Source organism: Hipposideros armiger, unplaced genomic scaffold, assembly GCF_001890085.2.
Source record: "Hipposideros armiger isolate ML-2016 unplaced genomic scaffold, ASM189008v1 scaffold_741, whole genome shotgun sequence".
Taxonomy (NCBI): domain Eukaryota; kingdom Metazoa; phylum Chordata; class Mammalia; order Chiroptera; family Hipposideridae; genus Hipposideros; species Hipposideros armiger.
Genome location: NW_017732091.1, coordinates 222,361 through 237,698, shown reverse-complemented (window position 1 = coordinate 237,698; position 15,338 = coordinate 222,361). Strand labels below are relative to the sequence as shown.

At 43.3% G+C, this 15,338-nt stretch overlaps 1 protein-coding gene across 4 annotated transcripts in view; it reads right to left on the bottom strand.

Annotated features, from left to right (window-relative positions):
* The window catches only part of RNF115 (ring finger protein 115), a 67,470-nt gene that overhangs the window by 7,420 nt on the left and 44,712 nt on the right, over positions 1–15,338 (bottom strand). For 2 of the 4 annotated variants that reach the window (XM_019627799.1, XM_019627801.1), the window contains exons 5-9: positions 11,671–11,742; positions 10,502–10,574; positions 9,535–9,628; positions 7,280–7,395; positions 602–6,605 (exon numbers count right to left, since the gene is read on the bottom strand). In XM_019627799.1, coding sequence (XP_019483344.1) covers positions 6,474–6,605; positions 7,280–7,395; positions 9,535–9,628; positions 10,502–10,574; positions 11,671–11,742 — 487 coding nt within the window. In that variant the 3' untranslated portion in view covers positions 602–6,473. Of the gene's footprint in view, positions 1–601; positions 6,606–7,279; positions 7,396–9,534; positions 9,629–10,501; positions 10,575–11,670; positions 11,743–15,338 lie in introns of those variants that run through there. The other 2 variants (XM_019627800.1, XR_002122271.1) reach the window with 2 other exon arrangements.

Genomic DNA, 15,338 nt, shown 5'->3' with positions numbered 1-15,338 from the left:
CTCCCCATTTCCACCAGGATCAGATTTGCACAAGATCACAACTGCAGCTTCAGCAATAAGACACAGCTCATAATACATCCTGTTTCTTCCTTTTCCACTCCCTCTTTCGTCTTAAGCACCGATCAAACATGCATCCCAGGACAAATTACAATACATGAGGTATTGTTGCTATTCGAAGTTGTGTGGCAGTAATACAAACTTTCCTTTCTTTCTTTCTACAGCTCTGTAAGCCTCCTGCCAGAAGAAACTTTTTAAGAAGTCACAGCAAGACAAATCTGACTCTCTTCAGCTTGGTATCTTTCACATTACAATATGTCCAGAGCTCCACGCTTCCCCTGCCCCCAAAGGACACAGGAAGAGATGCAAAATTAGCCAAGGATCTGTGGAACATAAAGTGGGGCGAATCAGTGTACTCTTTGCTCTCCCCTTCTCACTACCAGAGCAAACCTGCTTCTTTCCCAGCTCAGTCACCAGCAAACGGCTGGTGTCGTTCTCACTCAAACATTGGATAAGTGTGTGTGTGTGCGCTCTGAGGAATGCTTCCGCCCTCCCCTCCACACAGTAAAATAAACAAGCAAGTCAAACAGAGTGAGAACGCCAATTGCTTTTGGAAGAAACTTTTATTTAACATTGTAAAGGGCAGAGAGAGAGGAAACAAGCAAAGACAGGTAGGACAGGAGACAGGGAGCCAGAGCCGGTGGCTTGACATGGAGCGCAAATGAGGAAACGAAGAGCACGTGGTGTTCGGCGGCCTCCACGCAGCTAGGCTGGAGGAAGGTGTGCAGACCAGGAGCACCACACACCCCGCTGTCTAGCTTCAACTCAGGACTTGTCAACCTCTCTGGTCAGATTAAGTCCAAAGCAATACTAGCAGCTGTTTTTCTCCTAAATTCTCAAATTCTGTTTCTCTTTGAACAGATGGCCTCTTGTCACAGTTAAGCAGGGAAGAGGGGGCAGGATATTCCTAATAGAAAGAACTACATGGATGAAGAGGCAGGAACGCAGACAATTTAACTGGAGCCATCACAAGGGAACAGACACCTTACCTGTGGTCCTTGGCCAGGACCTGCCAAATGTGGGAGCTAAGGTTTGTGGGAACACAGAGAAAGCTGAAAGAGACGGGTAAGACCCTTATTAGTGATGGCCCTGAACCTCAACTCAAAGGATTTTGGACTGTGTATCTCATGGAGGTAAAAAGACCAGGAGTGGAGCAAAAAGACCTGGATTAAAATTCTGACTCTGCAACATACCAGCTGAGTGTCCTTGGGCAAGTGAAGTTTTGAGATCCGTCTTATAAATATGTATGTACAGTTCAACTGGATGTAGCTCCAGTGTGGCTAATAAAGACAAACTGATGTAAAAGCATTACTGAAATCACAGCTGCTTTTTGTTTTTGTTTTTTTTTTTTTTACCAAAATGCTAAAAATACAGCTATCATCTTGTTGGGAGGGAGTCTTAATAATTTTTGGACCTTGAAAATGGTGCCTCTGATCAGAAATGGTAAAGAACCACAAGCCAAAACCCCATGATTCAGATACAAGTGTCCTGGCTGAAAGAGGAAAGGCAACATTAGACCCCACTGCCGTGGACACCTTCTAAATGTAATCAGGCAAAACTAAGTTTGTGTAGATCATGCCTGTAATTCCATTTGTCTGGCAGGTATAAGGGATCAAAGCCTCAGTGTCCTTTGGATCGGACAAGGGCTTTCTTTTGAACCTGGAAAGTGTCCCCAATTGTATACACTGTATTCTACCCACTGGATTTTAGACCCCTGGAGCAGCCCCTGTGGTTCCCAGCCTGAGCACTGAGACACTAACATCACCGCAAGCTACAATTCCCTCCCACGCGATAGCCACTTGGGATGTTTACCCCATCAAACCTTTTCCCCAACTGCCTGCAGCTTATGTGACATTATTTTGGAAACTCTCAACAAGAGTCCTCTCCTGCTGGTGTTCCCGACTCCCGAATCTCCACTGGCTTATTCCTGTAAAGAGCATTCTGACCCTGCAACCTCTCTACCACAGGCCAGAGGGTCTGCCACTAACATCCAACCATCTACATCCCAGCTCTGCTCCCTTGTCCTCCCCAAATCGTCTTCCTTCCCAGATGGCAGTGGCCTGCCTAGATCGGCTCTAACCGCCAACTCTGAGTGCCCCTCACCTCCCAAAACCCCAGAGGCTGTTTGTTGTTTAGAACAGACACAGACTATGATCCCCTCCTCATTAGACGGACATATTTAATTAGTACTCCTTGAGGAAACAGCACCTGGACACCAGGGAGAAAGTGAAGCATGCAAGTCATGAGAGAAGTCAATTTGGTAGCAATAATTTATCAAGAAAATTTTTTTTAAAAACAGTAATTGTATTTGAGTTCAATTTACTGTTAATACAGAAGTGATGGGTTATGAAAGCCATTTATTCTCAACCTTCATAAATGACTAGGCTTTTACCTCTACTGAATCCTTCACCACACCATATACAGGGTGCTTGCCCAAGCCAACAATGTCCCACAACCAAGAACAGAAACGCGAGGGCCTGAGGTGTGTACACTGAGCATCAGACTGGGAGGCCCACCCTCTGTGATAGCCCTGCCCACGTCACCTCAGTGCCCATCACATCCTTCCTTCCTCTAGTAACATGTGCGTCTGTGTGCATCTGTGAATATATACATGCACACACCCACATGCACATACAAAAGTGCAATACGAAAACACAAACATGGAATTTTTCTAATAACTAATCAATCAAAGTGAGACTTGTTGGGGGGGGAGTGTTCCCCCCAAATCTTCCTTCTAACTTGAGAGCTAATTATTGGACCAGAGACACTAGTGCTCAACGAAAGCATCTAACGAGCACTTGCTCAACCGTTACACAGCATATGTTTTAACTAAAATTTAGAATAAGCTAAGGAAGCATCTGATTTATAGCCATTTCCACATCCTCCACCTAGAATAATTCCTTTCTCTTAGAAATTAAAATATTATTGTAAGGAGTCAAGGATCTATACCAACAGGGACAAAATATCATTCTGGATTCTTCAAGTTTCTCAACTCTTCAGAGAACTGCCAATAGGAATTTTGGGGGAAAATTAATTTTTAATGCCAGAATGAGACTTTCTCTCTCCTCCCAACTCACTAGCTTAGAAACGTTAAAGATGTTGGCGATCTATCAGCTAAAAGTTCCCTTCTCTGCCCTTCCCACTCAACTGCCCAGTTCTGTCCAGCCAGAACTAACCCAATGAAGATTAGACTAACCTGTCTGGAAAGTACCTGAGAAGCAATAATCACCTGGAGGCCAGCGAGGCGATGCCCTGTACAACCTCTCAACTTTCAAGTCTCTCCTATTTATGTGCTAAGACAGTTTTCTTCCCTCTTATTTCAAATTATAACAGACAAGAGGAAGGCAAAGAAGACATTCATGAATAAAAAAGCAATCTGTTTAGCTCTGCATGGGACTCAAAGGGTAGGCCATTTAACATGAATGCTGAGGCCTCAACACTGTAAAGGTTCAAGATCTGAAATTGCCAACAGCTGTCTCTTGTCTTTGACCACCAGGGAGAGCTAAATCAGCCCTCTTGACTCCTGAAGGCTCCAGGTTCCTGCGTCTGTAAGCCTTCCAGCTATCAAGGAAACACCTGAAAATGAAAAATTCAGGTTACATAGCCCTCTGCTGCAGGCTGTATCTAAACTATGTTTTAAAACATTTAAGACCAAGGCATTCCTAGAAATAAACTCTTAACTCCAGCCACACTGTGGTGTTGGACCAACGAGTCCACGGTGTTTCTTCCCAGAATGGGAGGTATCTCACACTTCCAGGTGAATTTAGGCCAAAGAGGAAAAACAGGTGTGATGCACAAAGCAAGCTGGTCCGCATCCCATATATATTACCTCCACTGTTTAACCCCAGTACTGACATCTCCCAGCAAGCCAGGCATTTCCATACACACTCTGTTCACCTGACAAAAAAGTGGGAGGAGGCTCACTGTGCTGTGTGCATCATTTCTATTTTTCTTGTGATGGTTAATTTTATGTGTCAACCTGACTCAGCCATGGGATGCCAAGATAGTTCTGGGTGTGTCCATGAGGGTATTTTTTAAATAAGATTAATATCTAAATCAGTAGACTGAATAAAACATATTTCCCTCCCTAATGTGGGTGGGCCTCATCCAATCAGTTGAAGGCCTTAACAGAATAAAATACTGACACTCCTACCGGTAAGGGGAACTTCTCCTGCCCGCCCACATGGATTGGGACATCAGTCCTTTACTCCCTTTGGACTCAAACCGAAACATCAGATCCTTCTGGCTTTTTGGGCTGGAGCTTACATCACCAAATTGCCTGTGCTCAGGCCTTCGGAGTCGGACTGGAACAATACCGCCGACTCCCTCGTGGCTGGCTGGCTGCGGACCTTGGGACTTCTTAGCCTCCATAATAGCATAAGCCAACTCCTTATAAATCTCGTTGCTTCCCTGGAGAACCCTAACACTCCTTAACCTAAATTAACCTGGAAATCTGAGGTGCTGCCAATTCTAGGAAGAAGCTCTAGATTCCTTAAGTGGGAGGGACCTGGGGAACGGCCAAATGAGCCTCCTGTCCTTTATCAGAGCAAAAGTGAAGAAGATTTCAGGTAACTCGGACGGATGCTACTTGCTATTCTGTGTAGGAAAAGCTAAATCCCGACCCAGCACTGTGCTTCATCCCATAGTGAAGCCACTCCGATCCTTTCTAGTTCTCTAGTTGTGAGTGAAAACACAACCGCCTATCCTGGCACCTGCGCATATTAACAAGCAGACAAATTTTTCCAGACTATCATAAATTTTCTGACAGTTGAATAGTGGCCATTAAACAGTCATAATATACCTCACTCCACCCCACCCCATCTCTTCACCCCCCGATTCAAAACCAATGTGTATTTTGGGGTGACATTTCAATAGCCTTAGCAAATAGCTCACATTGTCCAAAGAAACAGTCACTACAGAGGTATGACATGAGAGGCACATGAAAAAACAACTTTTATTCCCTCTGGGCCCAACCTAAATCATCCCTTATGGACACAACTTTTACAGACAGGCTATGAATTCAGCAAGCCACGCTCCCCCTTTCTCTCTCTGCCCCCTACTCCTTTATCATCTAACCCCCTTCTCATACCCCCCCAGAATCAGTGTATAGTATATGATAGTCAACAAAAACTAAAAGAGACTCCTAGCCAAGAAAGAGACTGACCCAAAAGTGGCCTTCTTGTTCGGAAGGGCTGATGTGACCATATAAACGGTGCCCCTCTGTCACCCTTGTGGGTGCACCAACAGTGGTTACATGTCCCCATCATTTCCTTTTGAGACTTGGAGGTTCCAAGGACACTTCTGATCTTCAAATGCTCCAAAGAGTGCATGCATGTACACAGGACGCTGCTGGGCTAAAAAAATAAGGTGTAGTTCTCCTAGGCCAAGCAGTTTTGGGCATGATCACAACCACAGGTCTGACTCCAAGTACAGCCATTAAGAACCAAGCCAACAGAAAGGTTTCAGAGATGATTAAAGGGCTTAAAAAATTAAAATGAGACCATGCAAAAATCTCAATCCCTAAAGACCAATGAATTACTAAAAACGGTAACATGGCTGTAGCAGAAGCAATAATGAAGTAATTCCACCTCTGTGAAGGAAGTTATTTTAAGGTCTCCAGGACAAAAGACAGTAAACGATGAGTTGGGGATCATTAAAAAACATCAGAACCAAAGATTTCAGACATTTGTCCTCTGCGCATGTCTGCTGCCCTGCTCATTCCCCAAAGGATCCAGATCGATTCCAACCAACAGGAGACTCCTAAGATGTGTCATGGCGGTTTCTGAGGAAACGGCAACTTGTGAAGTAGGCTTTAGAAGTTCAAATGAGAACACCAACGGGCACAAAAATATGCCACTTTCCCCTTCCCACTGTAATTTTTCTGTGATTTGCTCTCTGAGGGTTTAAGACAAAACAAAATGATTAGGCCTAAATTCCTGAATTAATCTGACCTCAAGTCACAGCTAAGTGTGGTCAAGAGCATATGCTTTTGTACAATTGAAACAGGAGGACTTCACATCAGCAGCACGTTAAGGGCTCTAGTTCCACTGCATTTACTGTAAAATGCACTAACAGATGGTAGGTGGAGGCTGGACACGGAGGTGAGAGCATCCATTACAAGGTAACATGACAGGTAGCAGGGCCCTAGCTACACTTTAAGGAGCTGATTCTATTCCGGTGGTGGGAAACCCACATAGCAAAGTTTCACACTTATAAAATTATCACTCTGAATTCAGGAAGGAGAGGCATTTGGTTGTAGATACAATTCCATCTACAGATGCTAACTTTAAATTTAGAGAAGAAAAACACTCATTGCATTAATATTATGGGTCGGGGTTTCTACTATCTTTTTGCTTTGATACAATATACACCTGTAAGAAGACCACCACAGCCCTGGCTCAGATGCGGCTTAGGCTTCAGAAAGTCCATCGGTCATGTAGCTGGCTGTCACTGCTAAATCTGTTGCTTGCAGAGGCCTCAGAGCTCTGGGTTTGCCAAGTAGAGTCCTCACCATTTAAGCTCTTCCTACATATAGGACATGTATCGTGCTGAAATAGAAAGATATCGGTTCACGTAAACAGCCTGACCTGAGAAGCTGGAGGTACTAAACACATAAGAAACCCTGAGAGTCGGCGGACAGAAACACAAAAAGGGCACGATTCTCATACTGCACACACTGGGCTCCCGCGTGCAACACCAGGACGCCTCCCAAACAGAACTTTAAGCAGAACTGACAGTTCTAGGCCAGCAGCGAAACGACAGCTAACACATACACCAAGCAGGACAGAATCAGTGACCTGAGGTGGCCCAGAGCAGGGGTCAGCAAGCTTTGTCTGTAAACAGACAGGTAGTAAATACTTCAGGCTCTATACCACCTGTGTCGCAACTACTCAACTCTGCTGATGCAGCAAGAAAGTAGCCACGGACAATCTGTAAACAAATGAGCACCGCTGTGTGCCAGTGAAACCTTATTTACAAAAACAGATGGCGGCCCACAGTGCCCTGTGGGCTGTAGCCTGCTAACCCCCTTCAGAAATTCCAAAGAGGAAGCAATCTAAAACAAAGTAACGGTGCTACTAGCAGTTAGCCAGGGACTAAGATCCGATCGCATGGCTCTCCATTAACTGTCAGCTATACCCTTCCTCTCAATCACCAACCCCAACCCCCGGAGGATGTGAAGGGCACAGATGCCCCATCACAGAGGAGAGCTATCTGTACTCACCAGCTCTAACCAGGGCACAATACAACTGCTGTGAAAGAAGTGGTTGCAGGGTAGCTGCCGGACTTCCTCTTCTACTGTGTAATCTTCTTTGCATACTGAACACTCTAAACCCATATCTGTTGGAAGAGGAAATGCCTTTTAAAGTAAACAAGCAAAAAGAAGGAAGAAAAACTAGCCCGCCATCTTTAACAACCAAAGGAATGTGTAAAGAAGAGACACAAGGTGTACCCAACGTGGAGGCAAACGGAAGCATGAATGTAGTAGAGGAAATGAACAGGAGGCCTGGTGGATGGGCCTAGATGGGAACTATAAGGCCTACTTTCCAATGTAGAGACAGGAGAAATCAACTGGGCCTTAGATTATCTGTTAAATAAAACAGGAGCGGCATCGTCCCAAATGTGCGGTAGCCTTCTGGCAGCTGGCACTTAGGACACACTGGCAATCTGTTACGACAATCAAGGGACTCATCTCAGCAAGCCCACGATTACCCACACTAGGCATCCTTCCAGCGTGGTTGCCCTAAAGCCCTCCGAACACGGCGGTAATAAAAGGCTGTGCCAGGAGGTGGTGCTACACAACTGCAGCATCCCAGGGGGGCTCAGGCTCCAGTCCTCTGTCTCAGAGGAAATGGCTATGAACTAAACTGGGAGCACTCACAGCCAACTGCAGCCAACTGCGAGTCCCCCAGATCTGACTAATGATATCAGCTGTCCATCTCCCCAGGGACCGGGGCTGCTGCATGTCCCTCAACACTCAGGCATTGGAGAAAGACTACCACTTAAGTGGACTCGCTCCTCCCTCTCGATCCCCACCACCTCTGCCCTCATTCTAGCTACTTATGCTGAGTCTATTTAACAGTCTCCCAGGTAGGACCCTGATGCCAGGCCTTCGACTCTACAAATACACCCTATACTTTGGTACTAACTTCATAGCAATTCCCAGCTCACCTTTACTTGGCACCTCAAAATCGAAAACATCACATCACTTCCTTACCCAAACTCGGGCCTGCTCACAATTCCCTCATTCCTGATGATGGCAGCACCACCTTTGTAGTTACAAAGCTGCAAAACCTTAGAATCATCTTTGACCCTCTCCCTTTCTTCATCCCATTGTGCAATCAGTGATGAAAGCCTTTCTTCAAAATGACTTTTCCTTTCTGTTAGCATTGCCACCGTCACCTGAGCCCCACCTGAATGCTGCAACAGCCCCTAAATTCCTGTTTCTGTTTCTCCTCCTTCCCATCTACTTTAGATACCACCTCCAAACTAATCTACCCTGAAGGCCACTTAAATTCCCTCATTCCTCCATTTGGGGACCTACGAAACTTACCTACTACCTAAAATATCCATCCCTAACTACTCTGCTAGTTTCAATATCCTCTATAACAAGGCCCCACCCCGCCTTCATATCCAGTCATACCTCCCATTACTCCGCAAACCAGATTCTATTTCAGGTCTAATGAGGTCACTCTCCTCATACCTGATTCAGACACCATGTCCATGCTCACATTTTTACATTAGTTCACTTTTCCTTAAATAGAATGACCTCTCTAAGACGGCCCATCCCATCTTTAAAATCGTTTCTACTCTAAACTGGAATGTGTGGGGAAAGAAAACTCCAGGTCCAAAATAATGTCCTTCATCACTGAATTCCTCCAGTGCTTATAAATAAAATATCTGTCCAATGTACTTAACTGTATCTGACACAGTAGATGTGAAACACATTCCCAGGCTCTCATTTTTTTTCTCTTCCTGTTTCCCCCAAGTCAGTAGCACCTGCTCAACAACATTTTTTCACTGTTATCTAATCACTGGTGACTCCTGCTTCCCCTAGTAAGTTCTTCAAGAACTCAAGTCTTACGTATCTTCGTACTTTTATTTATTTATTTATTTTTTATTTTTTTAGCTGAGCCATCCTGCCACCTTTTGGCAGCTCAGCTCAGGCCGGGCATTGAACCGCTGTTGCTAAGAGCTCAAACTCTTGAGCGAGCTCTTAACCAACTGAGCCACTCGGCCGACCCTGTATCTTTGTACTTTTAAATTTCCTGCATGGCATCTAGAAAAGGGACATGGTAATTGCTCAGGAAATACCTGTCAATTAACCCTACCAAAGTGGGTAGGTACCTTCCATAGCTGGCACCCAGGCAGGAATTTTAGGAGAGCTGTAGCTTCACTTGAAAATCCTCAGCATAGGAAGTTGCTGGAATTTTGAACACAAATCAGAAGATGGCAGAATAAATATGCAAATGAACCTACCAACTTGTTCCTGAGTTACTGTCACTGTTGGAAGAGATGTGATCTTTTCCTTGTCAGCTGGGGGAGGCCCCGTGTTTTCCAGTTGTCCTAAAAGCTACAAAAAAAAGAAAAAGAAGTGGCAGACATCTCACTATACCTGGGGAGTGAGCTGCTCCAGCTGAGAACAGAGTGGAGATATTAGAAATGTTTGTGGCTCTTTTGCAAGGCTCTGAGAGGCACAGGTTTCCCCTTTCCTGCTGCCAGAACCCTCAGACTTGCTTTATAATTTCAGAGGCATATTAGTGTAACTACAGACAGACCCATCATTGCAAGGTACACCTCTGGGCATGAAGCAACTTCAGAGGCAGCAAAAAGGGCTGTGATGTCATGAATAAAATTACAGCTTAACCAAAAGTGATACTTAACCGGTCCTAAAACTTCATTCTGCTGGAAGGAAGAAAAGGGTGGGAGTACGGAAAATAGCATAAGGTAAGCCAAGAAATAGGTAAATTACTGCCTACAAGACTTGGATATAAACCGCCTGCTTTCTATTCTCAGCAATCCAAAAGGGAAATGAAAAACCAATTAAATTAAAATAAACAGAAACAAGTGGAAGCCATTATACACAGCATGGAAATACCTTCTTTGGTATGTGAGACCCTCTTTTTCTATGATGCAGTTGTTAATAAGACCATCACAGGATTGAACGGAGGTCAAAAATACAAAATACTGTTTGTTATAGGAGAAGTCTTCTCCTCCTATGGAGGCAAAGCCATCTTCTAGAAAGCCGCTAGGATCTAGAAGGTACATGGATGCCGAGCTAAACCCGTACACCATTTATCCCTTTAGTAAAATGCAAACCCACAAGCTCAAAACATGCGGGAGAGCATGGAGTGACTCCCATTTCAGAAAGTGGCAGAAAGAAAGCAGGATGCCTGTGGCACCAAGGGACGCACGGAACAGACACCCTCCAGAGGCAGCTCCTCACCTGGGTTACAATGGCATCCAGCCCTGTCTGACCCCAGGCATAGTCCCCAGGGTTGGAGTGCAGCATCCCGCTCCTACACATGAGATGAGACACAGCATTAGATGGAGCAAGCAGCCCTATCTCCCAGGCACAGAAAACGAACTGGCAGAGAGATCCTGTTCTCTCAGCCCCAGAAAAATCACTGGTTCTCTAGAATCAAGTGGCAAAGAATTTCTCAATATTTTCAAGGTCAAACAGATTACCCAGAGGTAGTCACTCATTCCCTAGGAGATTTTACTGAACTGGATGGAACCTAAACTGTGAAGCTGCCTAAAATAGCACATGACACACAAAAGCAAAAAGAGTGACTCACTGGTTAGAAAAGTTTGTCTTCTCTGTGCCCACTTACACTGACGGATGGCTGCCCAAATCTAGCCGACTTCCCTCATGCAAAGAGGCTGACATGGTCCTGGACAAAGAGGAGCTTTCAAGTAGAGAAGCAGCCATAGCAGTCTCTCGGAAGCATAACTTAGAGCAATTACAAGAGACTTGGCAGCACCTCGTTTTGAGCTGCTGTGCACTGCCGTGGTTGACAGATGTCCAGATTCTTTGGGGGCAACGTGTGGAGAAACCAGAGGCTGAGAAATAGGGTAACTGTGTGGATGAACTGAGGTCCTTCTGAGCAAGGAAGCCTTCTGGGGTAGGGTCAGAAGTGGCAAAATAATTGTCCAGATGAGCAGCAATTCCATCTTTAACCCCCACTGTACAGAAGTGTCACTCTGATACTGAATTATACACTTTTGTTTCTTCTGACAAACCTTCTTACTTTGAAAAAACTTAAGGTATGTTTTCAATTTCAGAAATTCTTAAGGAATAAAATCTTCCCGTAGGATGAGGAGAAACCCATAAACCAGATACCAAGGCTGACAGGGACCATCTCATCTCACACCGCAACACAACCCAGAATCAGACACCTCCAGCGCCCAGACATCCTGGGCCCTCGTGAGCCTGAACAAAACATAAGTTCTGATTAAGATTGGGCTCAGCAAATAACGGCAGTCTAACAGCCTGCCAATCACATCTACGTACTCGCCTATGCAGCTCTCTCTTTCTCACTATGGCATGGATACTATAGCACCTAAAATAACGCTACTTCAGCAGAGTGAGACAGAAGGCAACTAGTTACTTACCAGGAAAAAGGGTGCGGGGACCCAGGCACTGCAGAATTTGCAAAGAATCCTGCAAAGAACTGTTGTATTATTCTGTTGGAGGAGAAAAAAATTGGGTAAGATAACAAATTAACGTAAGTATAAATATCCATGGCTGGCCAATCACCAACTCCTTCCCCAAGCCCCCATGGCTTTTCACTGATTATTATACAATAGAACAGACAGCACCAGAAATCAGCCTGCCACCTGGCGCAGGTTTTTTTTGGCTGTTACGCTATCTTCCTGAGCTCTGCTGCCTTATATATTAATAGGTTTTTGTGAATTAGGCTGGAAAGGGATATCATTGCATGGTCTAGTTTTCAAACTATGTTCCCTGAACCCCTGGCAGCAATATGAGGAGAGACTGAAAAGGATGCTACGCCAGTGGGATTCTGGGCCCATCTCCCTGTAACAAGGGTGGTTCCATTTTTATGTTTCACACATTGGGTTTTTGCTTAAGATATTTAATGGGCCCTTAAAATTTTTTTTTGACAATTCCGTTTTACAAAAACATATCAACATACTATATTAGGCGTTGCAGGTACTTATAACACAAATACGCACTTGAAACTTGTCATTCTGAATATTATAAGATGGCATACCTACCCAGTACTTCATCCTAATGAGTTTGTCTTTGTTACTCAGAGATAATGCGGTAATGTCTCAGCAAAAGAAAATCACTGAAGGAAATTTTTCCCTAATCTCCTGTTTTCTGAATGATATGCACTCCCCCCCACCACCTTTATTGAGATATAACTGACATGATATGCACTTTTAACCCCCTGGTTCCCACTTTATTAGGCTGATCAATATAACAATAGCAATAGTCAATTAGACCCTCCCTATTCCTAAGGCTCATCAATAGCTAACCACACTATTTGTTTTAAAATATGTCCAAAAATTATTTTATACTCCTCCCATAAGTGTAGGCTAGACTTAGTGACTTATTTTATTGAGGTGTAATTGACATGTAACAAACTAGTTTCAGGTATACAACATAATGACTTGATGTTTGCATATTGCAAATGATCACAATAAGACTAGTTAACATTCATCACCATGTATAGTTACAAAATTTTCTTGTGATGAGAATATTTAAGATCTACTCTTTTAGCAACTTTCAAATATGTGATACAGTATTATTAACTATAATACTATAACTATAATAAACTATAATCTCATTGTGGTTCAGATCTGTGCTTCCCTGATGATGGAGTCGCCATGCTATACATTACATCCTCATTATTTATTTGCTAACAAGAAGTTTATACCTTTTGACCCTCTTCACCCATTTTCCATACCCACTCTAGCAACCACTAATCTGTTCTCTGTAACTATTAACTTGGTTTTTTGTTCAAAAGTCCACATGTGAGATCATATGGTATTTGTCTCTCTCTGTCTTATTTTGCTTACCATAATGCCCTCAGGGTCAATTCATGTTGTCACAAATGACAAGATTTCATTCGTTTTAATGGCTGAATATTCCATTGTGTGTATATACCATTTTCTTTATCCATTCATCCATTGATAGACACTTGGGTTGTTTCCATGTCTTGGCTATTGTAAATAATGCTGCAATGAACACCAGGGCTGGGGGGGGGAGCACCTTTTGAATCACTGTTTTTGTTTTCTTCAGATAAATACCCAGAAGAAGTGAAACTGCTGGATCATATTGTAGTTCTATTTTTAATTTTTAAAAGAACCTCCATGCTGTTTCCCAAAGTGGCTGCACCAATTTACATTTCCGCCAACAATACACAAGGGTTCATTCCCTTTTCTCTACATCCTTGCCAATACTTATTTCCTGTATTTTTCATAACAGCCATTCTGACAGGTATGAGGTGGTATCTCCTTGTGGTGTTGATTCGCATTTCCCTGATGATTAGTGATGTGAAGCATCCTGTCCATGTAAGTGCATGTCTTCTTTGGAAAAATGTCTATTCAGGTCTTTGCTATTGAGTTGTGCATTCTTTACATATTTTGAATATTAACCCTTTACTCAGATATTATACGATTTGTAGGTTCTCTTTTCATTTTGTTGATGGTTTCCTTTGCTGTGCAGGAGCTTTTTAGTTTGATGTAGTCCCACTTGTTTATTTCTGCTTGTGTTGCCTTTGCTTTTGGAGTCTAAAAAAGTCATCACCAACACCAATGTCAACGAGCTTACCACCTGTGTTTTCTTCTATGAGCTTTATGGTTTCAGGTCTTATATTCAAGTCTTTAATCCTTTTTGAATTAATTTTTTGTGTAAGGTGTAAGATAGCGGTCCAGCTTTATTCTTTTGCACGTGACTGTCCAGTTTTCCCAGCACCATTTATTGAAGAGACCGTCCTCTTCCCATTGTATATTCTCGGCTCCTTTGTCATAAATTAATTGACCATATATGAGTATGCATGGCCTTATTTTTAGGCTCTCTATTCTGTTCCAATGACAAATGTGACTGTTTTTATGCCAATACCATACTGTTTTTTGTGGTTTTTTTAATACCATACTGCTTTGATTACACTATAGCTTTGTAACATAGTTTGAAATCAGGGAGCATGATACCTCCAGCTTTGTTCTTTCTTAAGATCACTTTAACTGTTAGGAGTCTTTTATGCTTCCATACAAATTTTATGACTGTTTATTTCTTTAAAAAATGTCACTGAAATTTTGATAGGGATTGCATTGAATTCATCAATAAAAGTCACTTTTAACAGTGACACAATTGTCTTGTTTATTTTATTAGGTAAGAATTTAATAAACATTACTTCTATTAGCAGGAATGGTAGAGCTGGCGAGGATTACACCTTCCCCAAGGCGAAGGCCGAGAAACACCAATCTTGTGGTGAGACTTGTGGTCCTTGCCAAGGATACAGCTCTTGCAGCCTGTAGATGTCAGCGCTCGCATCTCCCTGTGCTTGTGGACTGGTCTGGTGATCTACTGCGTGTCCGAACTTCTTCTGATAGCTCTGTGGAATGGATCCATGTGGGTAACCTCAAAGAATTTTTATGTGAAATCTCCACCAAGCCAGGAAGAAGTCAGGACTCTCAGAGCCTGACAGTGGCATCCAGCTTGCTCCTCAGCAACAGACTGAAGGCTTCGAGCACTTTCACTGGTTAACACCGTGATGGACAGGTTTGTCACAGGTTGCATCCTTAGGAACTGGGCATTTGCAGCCACCATGGCACACACAAATCTGATATATGACATAACCTTGTATCCCTGTGGGGCGCAGAGCGCTGGCACTACTGCCAGCAGCAACCCTGAGAAGAAAGCGTATTACATTGAACTGCTTCTTCCTCCATGGTTCCTGGATGTACTTGGAAGTGCCCATCTTGGCTTACCTGATGGCCGCTGCCAGACAGGCACTATCACACTCTTAGTGATTCTATACACAGAAGCAAGCCTCTGATATTTTATTTTGTCTCCCGAAATAGTCACAGCCACGCATGTGTAAGTTAAAATACGTATTTTTATATATTACTATCTTTTTATTTTTCCTTTATATGTCTATATATAATTTTTTTAAATTATGTTTTATGGGTTATATAATCAATGAATTTCAAATCAGGATAGTAAGAGAGGCCATTCATTATATTTGTGATAATGGAGAGATGTTGGGTCTGATATGGCCAATAACCATCTGACTTATACGAAACAATACATT